General features: G+C 41.3%; 1 protein-coding gene across 2 annotated transcripts in view; it reads right to left on the reverse strand.

Moving 5' to 3' along the window:
* SNX9 (sorting nexin 9) overlaps positions 1 to 15,276 on the reverse strand; it is a 123,649-nt gene that overhangs the window by 74,364 nt on the left and 34,009 nt on the right. For both annotated transcript variants that reach the window (XM_050786718.1, XM_050786719.1), the window contains exon 2: positions 4,943 to 5,029. In XM_050786718.1, the coding sequence (XP_050642675.1) occupies positions 4,943 to 5,029 (87 nt within the window). The remainder of the gene's footprint in view (positions 1 to 4,942; positions 5,030 to 15,276) is intronic.

Raw genomic sequence — 15,276 nt, forward strand, 5'->3', positions numbered from 1 at the left:
ATGAAAGGCTGAAAACAGCTGATGATTAGATGACCCGCGTCTTGTCTGTGTTCTGGTCTGTGGCAGATGATAAAAGCAGCTTGCAGCTCTGAATGTGAAGCGGTGGGATGTGCACCCCAGGCTTGGAATCTGCCCTCTGCCACCTCACTGGTCAACAAAATCAGGTGGAAATCCTCCAGGGAATCCAGAACTTGCCTCAAGGGCTTCTGCACACTTCAGCTGGCTCTTCCAGCACCCAAGCCACTATATGAATGAATGTGGGTTGCTAGATGATGACAGAGACCCAGTTTCCCTGTTGCCCCATCCAAAGCCAGCCAACCCTGAGAACTGCCAGACTCATGAGTGAGGCTAGCTTAGACCAGTCAGTCCCCAGCAGGGTCCAGTGACTGCAGACACATGCAGCGCAGCTCAGGAGAACCATCCAGCTGACTTGTAGATTCCTGAGCAGTAACAAACAGTTATGGGGTTAAACCGCTAAGTTTTAGCATTGTTATGCAGAAAAAGTGAACTGATTCATGGTTCCTTAGTTCTCCTGGGTAAATAATATTAATACACTAAGTAATAAAGTAGAACTCTATATACCAGGATTGCCATTTCACTCTATGATCAAAGGAAAAATTGTAACTTTTAGTCAGAATAAAAGTTGCTATCCTTGGAAGAAACTTTATCTAAATATTAAGCTATTAATGTTAATATTAATATTATTATTAGCAATGTTAAGTGGCAAGTCCCACTTTCTCATCTTAACATACTAAGAGTTTTTAAAGTTTTAAAATAATGTCCTTATTAGTTAATAATTATCTGAATCTGAATAATCACATTCTCTTAAAAAATCACTTTAAGCCACAACTTTGTCACTTTCTGACCACAATAGCAACTTGAGGACAATACTATTTTACCAAGAAAACTGAAATACTTCAATAAAAAAATTAGATGAGGCCAGGTACGGTGGCTCACACCTGTAATCCCAGCTACTGGGTAGGCTGTGGCATCAGAATTGCTTAAACCCATGAGGCAGAGGTTACAGTGAGCCAAGATCATGCCACCTCACTCCAGCCTGGGTGACAGGGTGAGACCCTGTCTGCAAAAAGAAAAACAAAAAAGGTTAGTAAGACTCAAGAATCTTTAATCTCTGCTATGATTAAAAATGAATCTATTTAACTTATACACATCTAGCATTTATTTTTTAAAATTATTATTATACTTTAAGTTCTAGGGTACATGTGCACAATGTGCAGGTTACATATGTATACATGTGCCATGTTGGTGTGCTGAACCCATTAACTCGTCATTTACATTAGGTATATCTCCTAATGCTTTCCCTCCCCTATCCTCCCACTCCACGACAGGCCCCAGTGTGTGATGTTCTCCTTCCTGTGTCCAAGTGTTCTCACTGTTCAGTTCCTACCTATGAGTGAGAACATGCACACCTAGCATATTATACAAAATTACTGCATGTAATCTTTTACTAACCAGTGTTTTTGTTTGTTTGTTTTTTTTGTTTTTTGAGACAGTGTCTCATTTTGTCTCCCAAGTTGATGTGCAGTGGTGCAATCTTGGCTCACTGCAGCCTCGAACTCCTGGGCTCAAGTGACCCTCCCATCTCAGTCTCCCAAGTAGATGGGATTACAGGTGCGCATTACCACACCCAGCTAAATTTTTGTATTTTTTGTAGAGATGAGGTTTTGCCATGTTACTCAGGTTGGTCTTGAACTGCTGAGCTCAAAGTGATACACCCGCCTCGGCCTCCAAAAGTGCTGGGATTACAGGCATGAGCCACTGCACACGGCCCATTCTTTTTTTAATCCAAGACATATAAAGTATGTTTTCTAAATATGCTCACTATTCAGAAACTACTATCACTTCTGCCGTTCCTCATTCTCCTTCCTTGATCTTTGCACTGCCATAGTCCTCACTCTCTCCTTCCACAGGAGCTCTGTGCGAGAGCATGCGAGCGTGCGTGTGCATGAGAGCAGGTGAGCGTGTCTGAGGGGCATGTACGTGCTTGCATGGGTGAGTGCTGCATCTGTGTGAGGAGAGTGTGGGTGTGTGAGAGCAGGTGAGAGTGAGGGGTGTGTGCGCTGCACAGGTGAGTGCTGCATCTGTGTGACAGCATGAAAGTGTGCGTGTGTGTGAGAGCAGGTGAGAGTGTCTGAGGAGTGCGTGCACTCGCAGGGGTGAGTGCTGCATCTGTGTGAGAGCATGAGAGTGTGAGTGTGAGCGCAGGTGAGAGAGAAGGCGTGTGTGCATGCTCACACATGTGAGTGCAAATGTGAGAGCGTGAGCATGGGGATGTGAGAGAGCAGGTGAGAGTGTCTGAGGGGGGTGTGTGTGCTTGCACGTGTGAGTGCTTGTGTGAGAGCATGAGTGTGGGTGTGCATGAAAGCAGGTGAATGGGGGTGTGCTCACACGTGTGAGTGCATGTGTACGTGTTGAGAGCATGAGTGTGGGTGTGCGTGAGGGTAGGTGAGAGTGAGGGGGTGTATGTGCTCGCACGTGTGAGTGCGTATGTGTATGTGTGACAGCATGAGTGTGGGTGTGTGAGGGCAGGTGAGAGTGAAGAGGGTGTGTGTATGCTCGCACGTGAGAGCTGCCTATGTGTGAGAGCATGTGAATGCGGGTATGTGTGAAAGCATGCAACTGTGGGTATGTGTGACAGCAGGTGAGAGTGAGAGGGTATGTATGTGTGTGTAAAAGTGCATATGTAAAAGAGTATGTAAAAGTGTATGACAGCAAGAGAGGTGTACGAGGCTGCAAGGGTGTGTGTGCATGTGTGTGCATCTGCACGCATAAGGGTGTGTGCAAGTGTGTGTGGGGGGGTATGCACAAGAATGTGAGACAGTGCGTGTGAGAGTACGTACATGGGTGCGTGTGTGTGCCTGTCCACGCGCACAGGGAAAGGCTGGTGAGGTCTGATGGGGCCCATGGTGGGGTGTCTCACACACCTGCAGCTGACAGAATGCTGCCAGAGAGGAGTGACCCGGCCACACTGGACACTTAGACAGACCCTGGGCTTGAGGGAGAGGCCAGTGAAGAAGGTGCACGGTCCAGGCAAGAGGATATGAGCTCAGCTCAGGGCGCTGGCAGGAAGCGCTGGGTGGAGAGGAGAGGCTGGACGGAGTAAAACTTTAGGGAGAGAAACCAATAGCTTTAAGTGACTTAGCCTTGGTTCATTAATAGAAAGGCGCCACAATAGAAATAAAGAGAAGTAGGAGTAGGCTGAGCGTTGCATGGGTGATGAGCTGAGTCTTGACGTGGTCAGTTTGAAGTGCTTGTGAAAAAACTAAGTGAAGGTGTCTGGGACACAGCTCGAAGACCCCCTCTGAGGCTGGAGCCACATGGGGAAGCTGCAGATACAGGTTTAAAGTCATCAGCACAGAGATGGCAGTACAAAAATCTGAGACCGCACAATATAAGGAAATGGGCTGAAGATGGAAAGATGTGGGAATCCCAACACTTGCAAGGCAGAGACGGGAGGGACACAAGAGGACAGCCAGCAAGGCTGGGGAAAGGGGTGTGGGATCCAACATGTTCTACAGTGCAGACACAACAAGCTCCCTTCTGGTAACATTTAGTAAGAAACACTGGCATGCAGACCTCTCTGGAAAACAGGGAGCATAGGGCAAGGGCCAGGTTTCCTATCTTTGTATCTCCAGGGTACGTCTCCCAGGACTGCACATACATTAAGTACGTGAGTGACAGTCACGAGCAAGAGGACACAGAAGAGACATATTGTAGTGTGGGGTCCAGAGGCGGAGGCATGGACCAAGGACAGGGATGCAAGGGCAGTGTCACGAAATCAGCCAGGTGAAAAAAGGGGTAACGACAGGTTCAAGTTTTACTCAGTTTACAAAGACGAGTTCTCCCTATTTGCTTTTGCTCCTTCTCCCTCTATATGAACCTGCAATGAAATACTATTAATTGATACAATTTTTGTTGCAACATTATTTCAAATGATGTTCATCTCATAATTTTGCTACATATTTTAAGAACAGTTACAAAAAGTTGCATGTAAAAAGGACAATTAAATGTAATGAGACAAATATCACACAGAAATAATGGAAAAAACCATAACAGAATCTTGGGCAAAGATTGGACAAAAAATGAATATTGTTTGCCTCTAAGCTTCCTGGCAACACAGACCGTAACAGAAATCCAACAGTCTATGAAGATTTTATTTCATGCAACAAAATGTGCCCAATCTCCAGGAGAAAGAACCTGAGATAAGAGGTCACATAGATGCTTATCAGGGAGGGCATAATAAACCTAGTTATATAAGCAGAGAGACACACACATCTGAAGAGTGTGTGCATGTATGTGTACATATGTATACATACGAGTGTACCCTGAAGATGCATGTGTGTATATGTATGTACACAAGATCAAACAGGGTTTTGTAAAGCTGCAGAAACGCTTTTTTTATATATAGTTGCTTCTTGTTCAAATAAAAGCTGAGGCAATATCTTGTAATTCAGCAAAGGGAACTCCACTGGGAGCTGAGCTAACTCCACTGGAGCTGGTCTAAGTATATTGGTTTCTGGCAATCTAATCTGATTTAGGAAAAGAGCTTAGAAAAATGATGATAGGATCAATCAGTTAAGACATTTAGGAAAATCACCATCATCTTCTACTTATTCTAGAGACACAGTATTATCGTGCTAGGGGTAAACACACTGAACTACGTTCCAGGACAATTATGGGGTACCTAAAAGCTAAGATAAACATATCAAGGAAGATACAAAATAAGCAGACATAATAAACTCAATTACATACATAGCTGTCTTTAGGGAATATTTTCCTATATTTATATAATAGCTTCTTACTTCACCATCAATATTTCATAAGCAACAAGAAAAAAATCACGTGGGTTTGAATGATTAACTTACAAAAAAATAAATAAGTCCACATGGGACAATCAGATTTGAATGTACAGTTCTCTTACCGGATTTGTGATTGTGATGATTTCTCCTTCATTAACCGTCAGTTCATTATTTCCAGGTTCAGCAGCAAAATCATACATAACCCGAGCCTATCAGGAGTGGAGAGGAAAAGAGGATGTTACAAACATAGATGGCGCAGTAAAAACACAAAAGGTGTACAGTTCACTTTCTAAGCACGCTGGTATGAACATGATAGTGGCTGCGGCTATTTTGGAAGAAAGGAAGACATTACCAAAATGACTCATCTGCTCTACTGTGAGGAAGAGTAACACCAAGGGCGAGAGCCCTGTTCTGTTCTGGAGGCAGGGAAGGTTTCTGGCAGCTGCCCACACTGCATTTAGAGATCAGCCCTAAAAAAGTTACTCAAAATATACCTATTTTGGTTGAGTGCAACAGCTCACACCTGCAATCCTAGCTACTTGGGAGACTAAAGAGCAAGAGGATTGCTTGAGGCCAGGGGTTCGAGACCAGCCTGGGCAATAAAGTGAGATTCTATCTCTACCAAAAAATTAAAGAAAAATTAGCTGGGCATCATAGCCAGCACCTGTAGCATCAGGTACTCAAAAGACTGAGGCAGGAGGATTGCTTGAGCCCAGGAGGTCAAAGTTACAGTGAGCCGGGATCATGCCACTGCACTCCAGCCTGCGCGACAGAGTGAGACTCTGCTGTCTCTTAAAAAAACAAAACAAAACAAAAAAACAAAAAACAAAAACCCCCCACCTATTTCATTAACAACAACAACAGATTATGCTCTTCCTCTTAGGAGGTAAGCCTGGAAATACACAAACTGTTCATTCGGGGAACAATGACTCTCAGAAACTGAAGAGAGAGGCACACACACACGCACACACATCTAAGATTCACACATCTTCAGAAGAATCCCTTGCTATTAAAATGTTCACTGCTCCTTATCTAATAAGAATGATAATACAGCATCTTTAGCCACATTAACTCCGAAATGTGATCTGGGTACTCTTCCACCATACCAACACTTACCTAGGGCAGTGTGTGCCGGTCAAGTTACCTAACAGCCATGATTTTAAAATGTTTCCTTAAAATAAAAGCTTTTCTTTATTTTTCCAGACAGAGTTTCACTCTGTCACCCAGGCTGGAGTGCAGTGGTGCCATCATGGTTCACTGCAGCCTTGACCTACCAGGCTCAAGCAATCCTCCCAACTCAGCCTCCCCAGTAGCTGGGACTGCAGACGCGTGCCACCGTGCCCAGCTATTTTTTGTAGAGATAAGGTTTCGCCATGTTGCCCAGGCTGGTCTGGAACTCCTGGGCTCAAGTGATGTTCCTGCCTCAACCTCTCAAAGTACTGGGGTTACAGGTGTGAGCCACTGTGCCCAGCCCTAAATGAAATCTTAATTTCATATAAGACAGACTAGGACAAAGCTATTCTGGCTGGGGTGAGGAGGGACTGCTCTTGCAGGCTCTTCCTCAAGAGGATGCTTGAGACAGGGTCCAGAAACACTGATGCCTTGGAATGCTGCTATGCGTGCATCCCAAGAGAGAGTCACCGTGGTAAAAACAAAGTGCATGTTTAAAATATTTTATATATACCTTTATAATATATAATACATATTTTTAAACCCCGTTCAAATTCTAAGTGATTGTCTTTCACAGACCTGTCTTCCCGAAGTCTATCCTATAAACTGGGCATCACATGTGCCTAGGAAACATATGGTTTAAGAGCAATTGTTTGTCCTAAAAGGCAAATTCAAGTTTAGCGACAGGGCTAGTCTAACAGGACTAATGCAAGTGCACTAATTTAACATATTTATTGAACACCCCACCGTATCGCAGAAACTTGAAAGGCCCTTTTGTTGGCCATCGCCCTTTCTATGTATTCGCTTAATGATGCCTGAAATTAGTTTAATGAGAATAAAGGTTCATATTTAGTGATAACAGACTAAGAAAAAAAAGCCAAAATACTATTTTGAAATACTAAAAACTAGTAAGATGGATTGATGGATGAGTATGCGACAAAGCAGGCACTGAATCTAGATGGTGGGTCTATGGCGTTCAATTCCAGCCTTTCTCCATGTCTAAAATGTTTCCTAGTAAACTGATGGGAAGAAACAAATGGTGGGAGAGCCTGTGAGTCAAGACATCCCAGCAGCTCCCCACCTCCACCTCCACCCTCGGAGGCTGGGACCCGAGTGGAGAGCATGGCAGGGCGCCCAGGCCAGCAGGGCGGCTCCCTCAGGGCGTCATGAAGGACAAAGCAGTCGTGCTGAGGTGTTTTCCTGACACGGCTGCAAAGGTGGACAGAATTCTGCTTGTCATGTTATGTAGTGTTTGTTTTTGTTTTTCCTGAGACTGAGTTTCGCTGTTGTCGCCCAGGCTGGAGTGCAATGGTGCCATTTGGGCTCACTGAAACCTCTGCCTCCTGGATTCAAGTGATTCTCCTGCCTCAGCCTCCCAAGTAGCTGGGACTACAAGCACCCACCACCATACCCAGCTAATTTTTGTATTTTTAGTAGAGATGGGGTTTCACCATGTTGGTCAGGCTGGTCTCAAACTCCTGACCTCAGGTGATCCAACCACCTTGGCCTCCCAAAGTGCTGGCATTACAGGCGTGAGCCACCACGCCCGGCTGGGGTAGTTTTTGTTTTTGTTTTGTTTTTGAGACACAGTCTCACTCTGTCACCAGGCGAAAGTGCAGTGGCCCAATCTCGGCTCACTGCAAACTCTGCCTCCTGGATTCAAGCAATTCTCCTGCCTCAGCCTCCCAAGGAGCTGGGATTACAGGCACACACCATCACACCCAGCTAATTTTTGTATTTTTAGTAGAGACGGGGTTTCACCACGTTGGCCAGGATGGTCTCGATCTCTTGACCTCATGATCCGCCCACCTCGGCCTCCCAAAATACTGGGATTAAAGGGTGAGCCACAGGGCCCGGCTGGTGTTTTTTAAAAACATGTTGCATCAACCTCGATCCTTCCTGCCATGAGGACAAACAGGAGAGAAACGCGGGCAAGGGACGGACTGGAAGCAAGCGACTCCTCAGAGAGGAGCCCGGGAGCAGCAAAGCCACACTCGGCACGAGGAACCTGCTGTTGTGCTATTGGTCCTCAAGAATCCTACTGAAATTTTAAAAAATCCAGCCGAATCCAATTAGTTTCCAAACATAGAATACCTAAGCCTCTTGTTTACTAAGCTTAGAATGTAGTGAAACAGAATGTGAAACAAGTGAGAAAGAAAGAAATGGAAACGGCCTATTTAAAAAACATTTAAATATTACTAAGCACTTACTCACTGCTACGGTTAAGAGGGTTTGGACCCTCCAAAACTCGTGTTGAAACTGAACCCCCAAGGCAGTGGTGTTGGGAGGTGCGGCAAATGGGGGTGTTTAGGTCACGCAGGCTTTGTCCTCACGAGGGGATCAACACTGCTACAAAAAGGGCTCGTGGGAGTGGGTTTACTCTCACCCATCCTTCTGTTGTGTGAGGACACAACACCCCCTTCCCCTGGAGGAGGGGGCACTCAAGGCGCCGTCTTGGAAGCAGAGCCAGGCCCTGCCCTGCCAGCACCTAGATCTTGAACGGCCTGCCTCCACAATTATGAGGAATAAATTCTGTTCTTTGTAAGTTACCCAGTCCTAGATCTCCGTTGTAAGCACAAAACAGACAAGGACACTCACAGAAAAATGTTTATAAACTTTGTAAGTTTATTTAAAACACTGAATTAAGATTTAAACAGATGCTTCTTACAAATCTGAACTGAGAATAATTCTGGAGGACAAAAGGATTTAATAACCATATCTCCAAATGAGTATAACATGTCAATAAAAAAAAATACTGACTATTCTATTCAGCCTAGAGATGCTAAAGCTTCAATGAAACTGAAAGCCTTTGGGTGTCATCTCCCAGCACCCCTCTTTTCTCTTTCGTATCCTTGCATTTTGCCTATACCTGGTTTCTCACTTTCCCCTTCTCACCCTCTTGTTTACCACTAACAGTATCCAAACAGACAGAGAGGCTGGCCTCAACCCCAATTGCCAGTCTATTTTCCATGTGGCCTTTGAAAGAAATGGTCCATTTTCCTACACTGCCTTTTCCACTGTTAGCTATACTTCAAGAACTCATTCTTCAACTATTTCCAAGAGCTAAATTTCCACCTAGTCCTGGTCAGTGGATAACTCCAAACTATATATTCAATACATATTGTCAACCATAACTAATCTCTTCAACAGAAATTTCAAAAAGTGTTACAGATGACATGAATGGCTACTAGACATCAATCTCACATATCTGTTCCATTAACTACTAATCTACTTAGCAGTAAAATAAACATTAATGGATTCAAAGCTCTCCATTCAATGCTCCAGACACCAGAATACCAAGTGTGCAAGCACACATCTGCCCACAATGTGCATAATCCATTCTTAACACATACTTCCTTTTCTGAGAGGAGAGGAGTATGACAATATGCATTCTAACTGACCTATGTTGTACATATCTCTTATTCTGTCTGCCCCACATCCCTTCCTTTTGGAAACTGGATTATCAGAATTCTTTCTCAGAGCTCTTTGGTATGGGAGCTGGGGACAGTGCTCCTTCTCTCTGGTATTGTTGTCAATGGCTAACTGGCTGAGGTGTGGAGAAAGTCTGTCTGAAAAATGAAGTCAATGTAGCACAGAATGACAAAGAGAAACAGTGTCCTGTTTGAAGGACAAGCTTGGCACTCATTCCCCACCATGGAAGACTTCTCTGTTACTGGAGCCAATGTATCTTCTTTCGTGCTAATGTGAGTCCACATCTTGTCACTTGCAACCTAGAGAGTCCAAGTTAATACAAACCAATAACCCCAAACCAAAGAATTTATTAAGGAAACATTCTAGGTAAAAAAAAAAAAAAAAAAAAAGCAACAAAAAACAAAAACAAAACAAAACCAAAAAAAACTGGCCATAAGAACTAAGAACTACCTGTATTTATTATGCAAAAATGAAAACAAACAAAAAAAAACCTAGATCCTAAAATGAACAACAACAGAGAATTAAACAGTTCCAAATAGGAAGGAAAAAAAATCCACAAAACTCTGGCAATAAAAAAAAGTTCATATGAGGGTTAGAATGCAAAAGCTAAGCCCCCTTCTTAAGTATCTACCTCTCTGACTGCATATAAATCACAATTACATCTTGGGGAAAAAGCAGTAAATCTTCAACAGTGTTGCTCCCCATCTTTAAAACAGAAAAGTACAACTAAAAAATAAAATATGTAAATCTTCAGAAATTTGAGGGAAAGGAGGACTTGACACCCTTGAGAAGTGAAGTTCTGCATAAAGAGTAGGTAGTATTTCTATATATAACTAGTTTACCTCTTTAAATGGTAAGCTTGTTTAACTTAAGCACATTCATGACTTGTAAAATTTTATAATATTTAATGCTTTCCTCAATCTTATCTTGACTTATCAGAAGAAACAGAACTTACTTTCACAGACCTTGAATGTTATTATGCTATTAATATATGTTGATGTATTTGTCCTTAATCTAAATGATGAAGGCATAAATGCTTTTCAATACAAGTCGTCCCTCCTTCTCCACGGTTTTACGTTCCTCAGTTTCAGTTAACTGCTATGAAATGCAGTTGGAAAATATTAAATAGAAAATTCCAGAAACAAACAATTATGAGTTTTAGAGTCCATGCCGTTCTGAGTAGCATGATGCAATCTCACACTATCCCACCCGGGATGTACGTGAATCATCCCTTTGCCCAGCATCTCTGCGCCGCAGACACCGCCCACCCGACAGTCATGTAGTAGCCGTCCCAATTAGCAGACTGACTATCAGGCATGGCAGTGCTCATCTTCAAGTCATCCTTATGTCACTTATCATGATCCTGACGCGTAAGAGTGGTGTTGCTGGCACACTACAATAACTGTTCTATTTTACTATTAGTTATTCTTGTTCATCTCTTACTGTACCTAATTTATAAATTAACTTTGTCATAGACATGTATAGAAAAAACATAGTACACATAAAGTTTGTTACAATCTTTGGTTGCAGGCATCCCTGGAGGTCTCGGAACATATCCCCCATCCATACAGGGAACTACTGCTTATCAGTGATTTCCACAGCTTTTGTTCAACCTTGTGCTTACTCCATTGTTATTTGAACCAAATACAGAATATAATAGTTATCATCATGAAATTTCAAGCTATTAGATTCAACCAATTGCTCCAATCTACTAAGAGCTTTCTGAATTCTGAAGCCATCACCCAGTTCTCCCTTATCTTTTCCTGCTGGGAGTCATCGGAAAGCCGCACACTTTCTGTAGAAAGAGCACACTTTCTACAGTTTCACCAGTGTCATTATTCAAATTGTTAAACTATGGCAGGGCCAACTCAGCTGCACGTGGTAAGAAGCTCCAAGAGGATGTGGGTCAATTAATTATTATGTTCTCAGAATGTTGCTCTTAAAATTTCCAAAGAAGGAAATGAAGTTTCCTTAAATGTTTAGAAGCAATTTCTTTAATAATCCATTCAAAAGTATAGTCAAGATGAAAGAAACTTTTAACAGTTGTTCTAGTAAAATATCTTTTCCCAACAGAAGAAATTTCTAAAAAGAATTGGTAGCAGCAATTGAGAATGAATAAAAATTTTAAAATATTTTGTATGTAAAATTTTCAGGAATAAACTACTGGTGAATTGATATGTTCTTTAAACATGTTTTTTCCTAAAATAGGTTTGTATCTGTTATTCTGAAATAAATGCACTTACAGTAATTTGTTAAACTGATGGTCAATTAGACAAGCAGTTGGGGAAATTTTCAAGTCAAACAGAAATGTAAATAGAAATTCACTGAGTAGAATTATAAATTCCAAATAAATACTTAAACTTAAATCTGAGTGTAACAAAAGACAATTGTACAATTCTAGGGGAGCAGAGTTCCAAATACTTAAAATACATAAATCAAATCGTACCATACTCTTCCAAACTACACTTCCTCTCTCTAGTTCACTCATGCAGAACAGCTCTGGAAAGTACTCAGACCACAGGAAATATGAACTGAGGCTACACTATAACCAGACTTCTACAGATTAGGATGATTTTAAGAGTCATTCTACCCACACTCACCCAGATCAAAGCTTCTATATGCGGTGTACACAAGAACAATTAGACAAAGATATCTTAACAGTGATTTGATGTGGTGGCATCAACTAGCCATATCACACGTACCATCACCATTACCAAGTAATATGCCAAAACAGATACTTCTGAAACCCACGTGTGACTGCCTGTTCTGTGCCTTACTTCATAATTAAACACACAAAACTTTAATTTAATTGGATATTTTATTGTATTTGAGAGACCACATCTCACTCTGTCACCCAGGCTAGAGGGCAGTGGTGCAATCATGGCTCACTGCAGTCTCGAACTCCTGGGCTCAAGCGATCCTCCTGCCTCAGCCTCCTGATAGGACTATAGGCACATGCCACCACTCCTGGCTAATATTTTATTTTTTAAAGAGACACGATCTCACTGTTGCCTAGGCTGTTTTTTTAAGGCCATGTCAAAATGGCTGTATCATACAAAACACTTTGATTTGAATGCTTTAAACGAGGGGTTGCTTTTCCTTTCTCTGCACAGGACCAGATAGTAAATATTTTAGAGTTTGCAGGCCATTCAGTCTGTCTCTGCTGCTGCAGTGCAAAAGCCACCACAGACAATATATAAACAAATGGATATGACCACGTTCCAATGGAACTTTATTTACAAACTGCACATGACAGGCTAGATTTTGTTAATGGGTCCAAATTTGCTGACCCCTATAACATGACCTGGAACAAAATTATTATGTAAAAATCACTAATCTTAACATAAGGCAGAAGTCATAAAGGAAAGAATATTTTCAATTCAGATCACAAGGTGTTAATCTTCTAATACATAAAGAGTTTCTGGAACTCAAGATAAAGACCAGCAACCTAATATAAAAATGGGCAGAGGAACAAACAGTTCATTAAAGAATACAATGGCCCTTAAATGTAGGACAAAATGCTCAATCTCACACAGTAAGAAAGACAAATTAATCTGATAGACATTGCCAGATCCCCACTGCCTCAATTTGGGGTTGTACTATTTAAACTTCTACCAGTATTATATACAAAAGTAACACTTTTCTACAGCTTCACAAACAGAATAAATAACTCCACTTTTGTACTTCTGCAAATCAGATGCTAAGGAATGCTACCCCAATATAGCTTCTACTAACAGGCAACTGATTAAACCAGGCTATGCCATCAAAATGGAATATTATATAGCAACAAGAGAAGGAAAACAATCTATATACTCAGACATGGAATGAATACATGGTCAAAAAAGGTCGACTGTGGAACAGGGCATATAGCATGCTCCCTTTTTCATGAGTAGAATATTTATATTTGCCAGTATTTCCATAAAGAAGCATTAGATAAATAAAACAAGAAATTAATTTTAAATTGGTCACCTAGAAAGATGAGAGAAGAAAATTAGTGATAATACAAGTGGAAGTGACATTTCTCATTATGTTTCTTTTCATATCATTTAATTTTAACTGTGTGTGTGTATATTACCTGTCCAAGAACTCTAAATTAAAATGAGAGGAAAAAGACATCATGTACAGTAATGGCAAAAGATGAAATATTTAGGAATAAACTTAAGAAATGTGTAAAACCTATCTGGAAAAAAACTTTAGAATTTCTCAAATGACACAGAAAATTGGAAAAAATGGAGAGTATGTGATAAGGTTTGGCTGTGTCCCCACCCAAATCTCACCTTGAACTGTAATAAACCACAAGGGTCAAGGGCAGGGCCAGGTGGAGATAACTGAATCATGGGGGTGGTTCCCCCATACCGTTCTCATGGTAGTGAATACGTCTCATGAGATCTGATGGTTTTATAAAGGGGAGTCACCCTGCACAAGCTCTCCTGCCTGCCACCATCTAAGATGTGCCTTTGCTTCTCCTTTGCCTTCCACCATGATTGTGAGGCCTCCCAAGCCATGTGGAATTGTGAGTCCATTAAATCTCGTTTCTTTATAAATTATCCAGTCTCGGGTATGTCTTTACTAGCAGTATGAGAACAGACTAACACAGCAAGGTAGAGTGTAACAATGGCCACAGTAAATCCTCCCACCCCTATATCAATACCAATTTGCAATATGACTTTGTCACTCCTCCCATCAAGACTCTGGATGATGGCCGGGTGCGGTGGCTCACGCCTGTAATCCCAGCACTTTGGGAAGCCGAAGCAGGCAGATCACCTGAGCACAGGAGTTTGAGACTAGCCTGACCAACATGGAGAGACCCCGTCTCTACTAAACATACAAAAATTAGCTGGACATGGTGGCGCATCCCTGTATCAAAAAGACACAGGCACCAACCTGAAGAAGAGCTTGCTGTCCAAATGTGGAATACAAGCATCAATAGGGATAATGACCGCAATGGACTGAAACACTGAATTTGCTTAAACTCATGAGTTCATAATTATAAAACTAATTGGTTATCATTATAGAATAGTAGGAAACGAATTAATTTTGACAACTGGTAAATAAAGGCAAAAAAAAAAATCAACCATTTATCCTTTAAAAACTGTACTATTAAGTAACCAAGTACTAGATAAAAGTTTCTCTTTATACAAGTATTTCAGTTGGTAAATGAAGGAATAATAGAATGAGATCATTTTTTTCAATCCCCAAAGATTTAATTCATCTAAGCATAGTGCATCACAAAGACAACCAGACATTACTTGCCTTCTGATGGAACACAATCCCAGTTATGAAATATACTTGGAAAAAAAAGAATGTGAATCTTATTCATCCTCTAAACCCTAGTAACAATTTACAAGAAATACAAAAGGATATATTAAACTATGTAATGAGGGTAAGGTAAGAACCAGGTACTACGAAATCCATTCTAACAAATAAGTCCCAAAGACAAAAACAAGTAGGGGATAAGGGTTAGGGGTGAGGTAATGGAACCTATAAATGAAGAGAAGATTGATCATAATAGCAATATGTAGACTTTATTAGGATTTTGAATCCAACTGCAGAAATGATTATGAAATCTGAATTCTTAAAGGACTGTGATATTTAAAAGTATTCATTTTTTAGGCATCGAAGTAGTACTGATTATATTTTTAAAAGACTTTCCTCTTTCCTCCCCATCTTTAGAGGTATACACGAAAATACTTATAAATTAAGTGTTAAAATACCTGCCATTTCTTCAAAACTAATGCAGGAACAAGAGACACTGATGGGGTCTTGATGAAATAAAAAGGATATGAGCTGGTCGGTTGCCAAAGGTGGACAGGGGTTACAAACAGCTTTATTATACTCTTCTACTTTTGAATGT

The sequence above is a fragment of the Macaca thibetana genome, chromosome 4 (genome assembly GCF_024542745.1).
Source record: "Macaca thibetana thibetana isolate TM-01 chromosome 4, ASM2454274v1, whole genome shotgun sequence".
NCBI lineage: Eukaryota > Metazoa > Chordata > Mammalia > Primates > Cercopithecidae > Macaca > Macaca thibetana.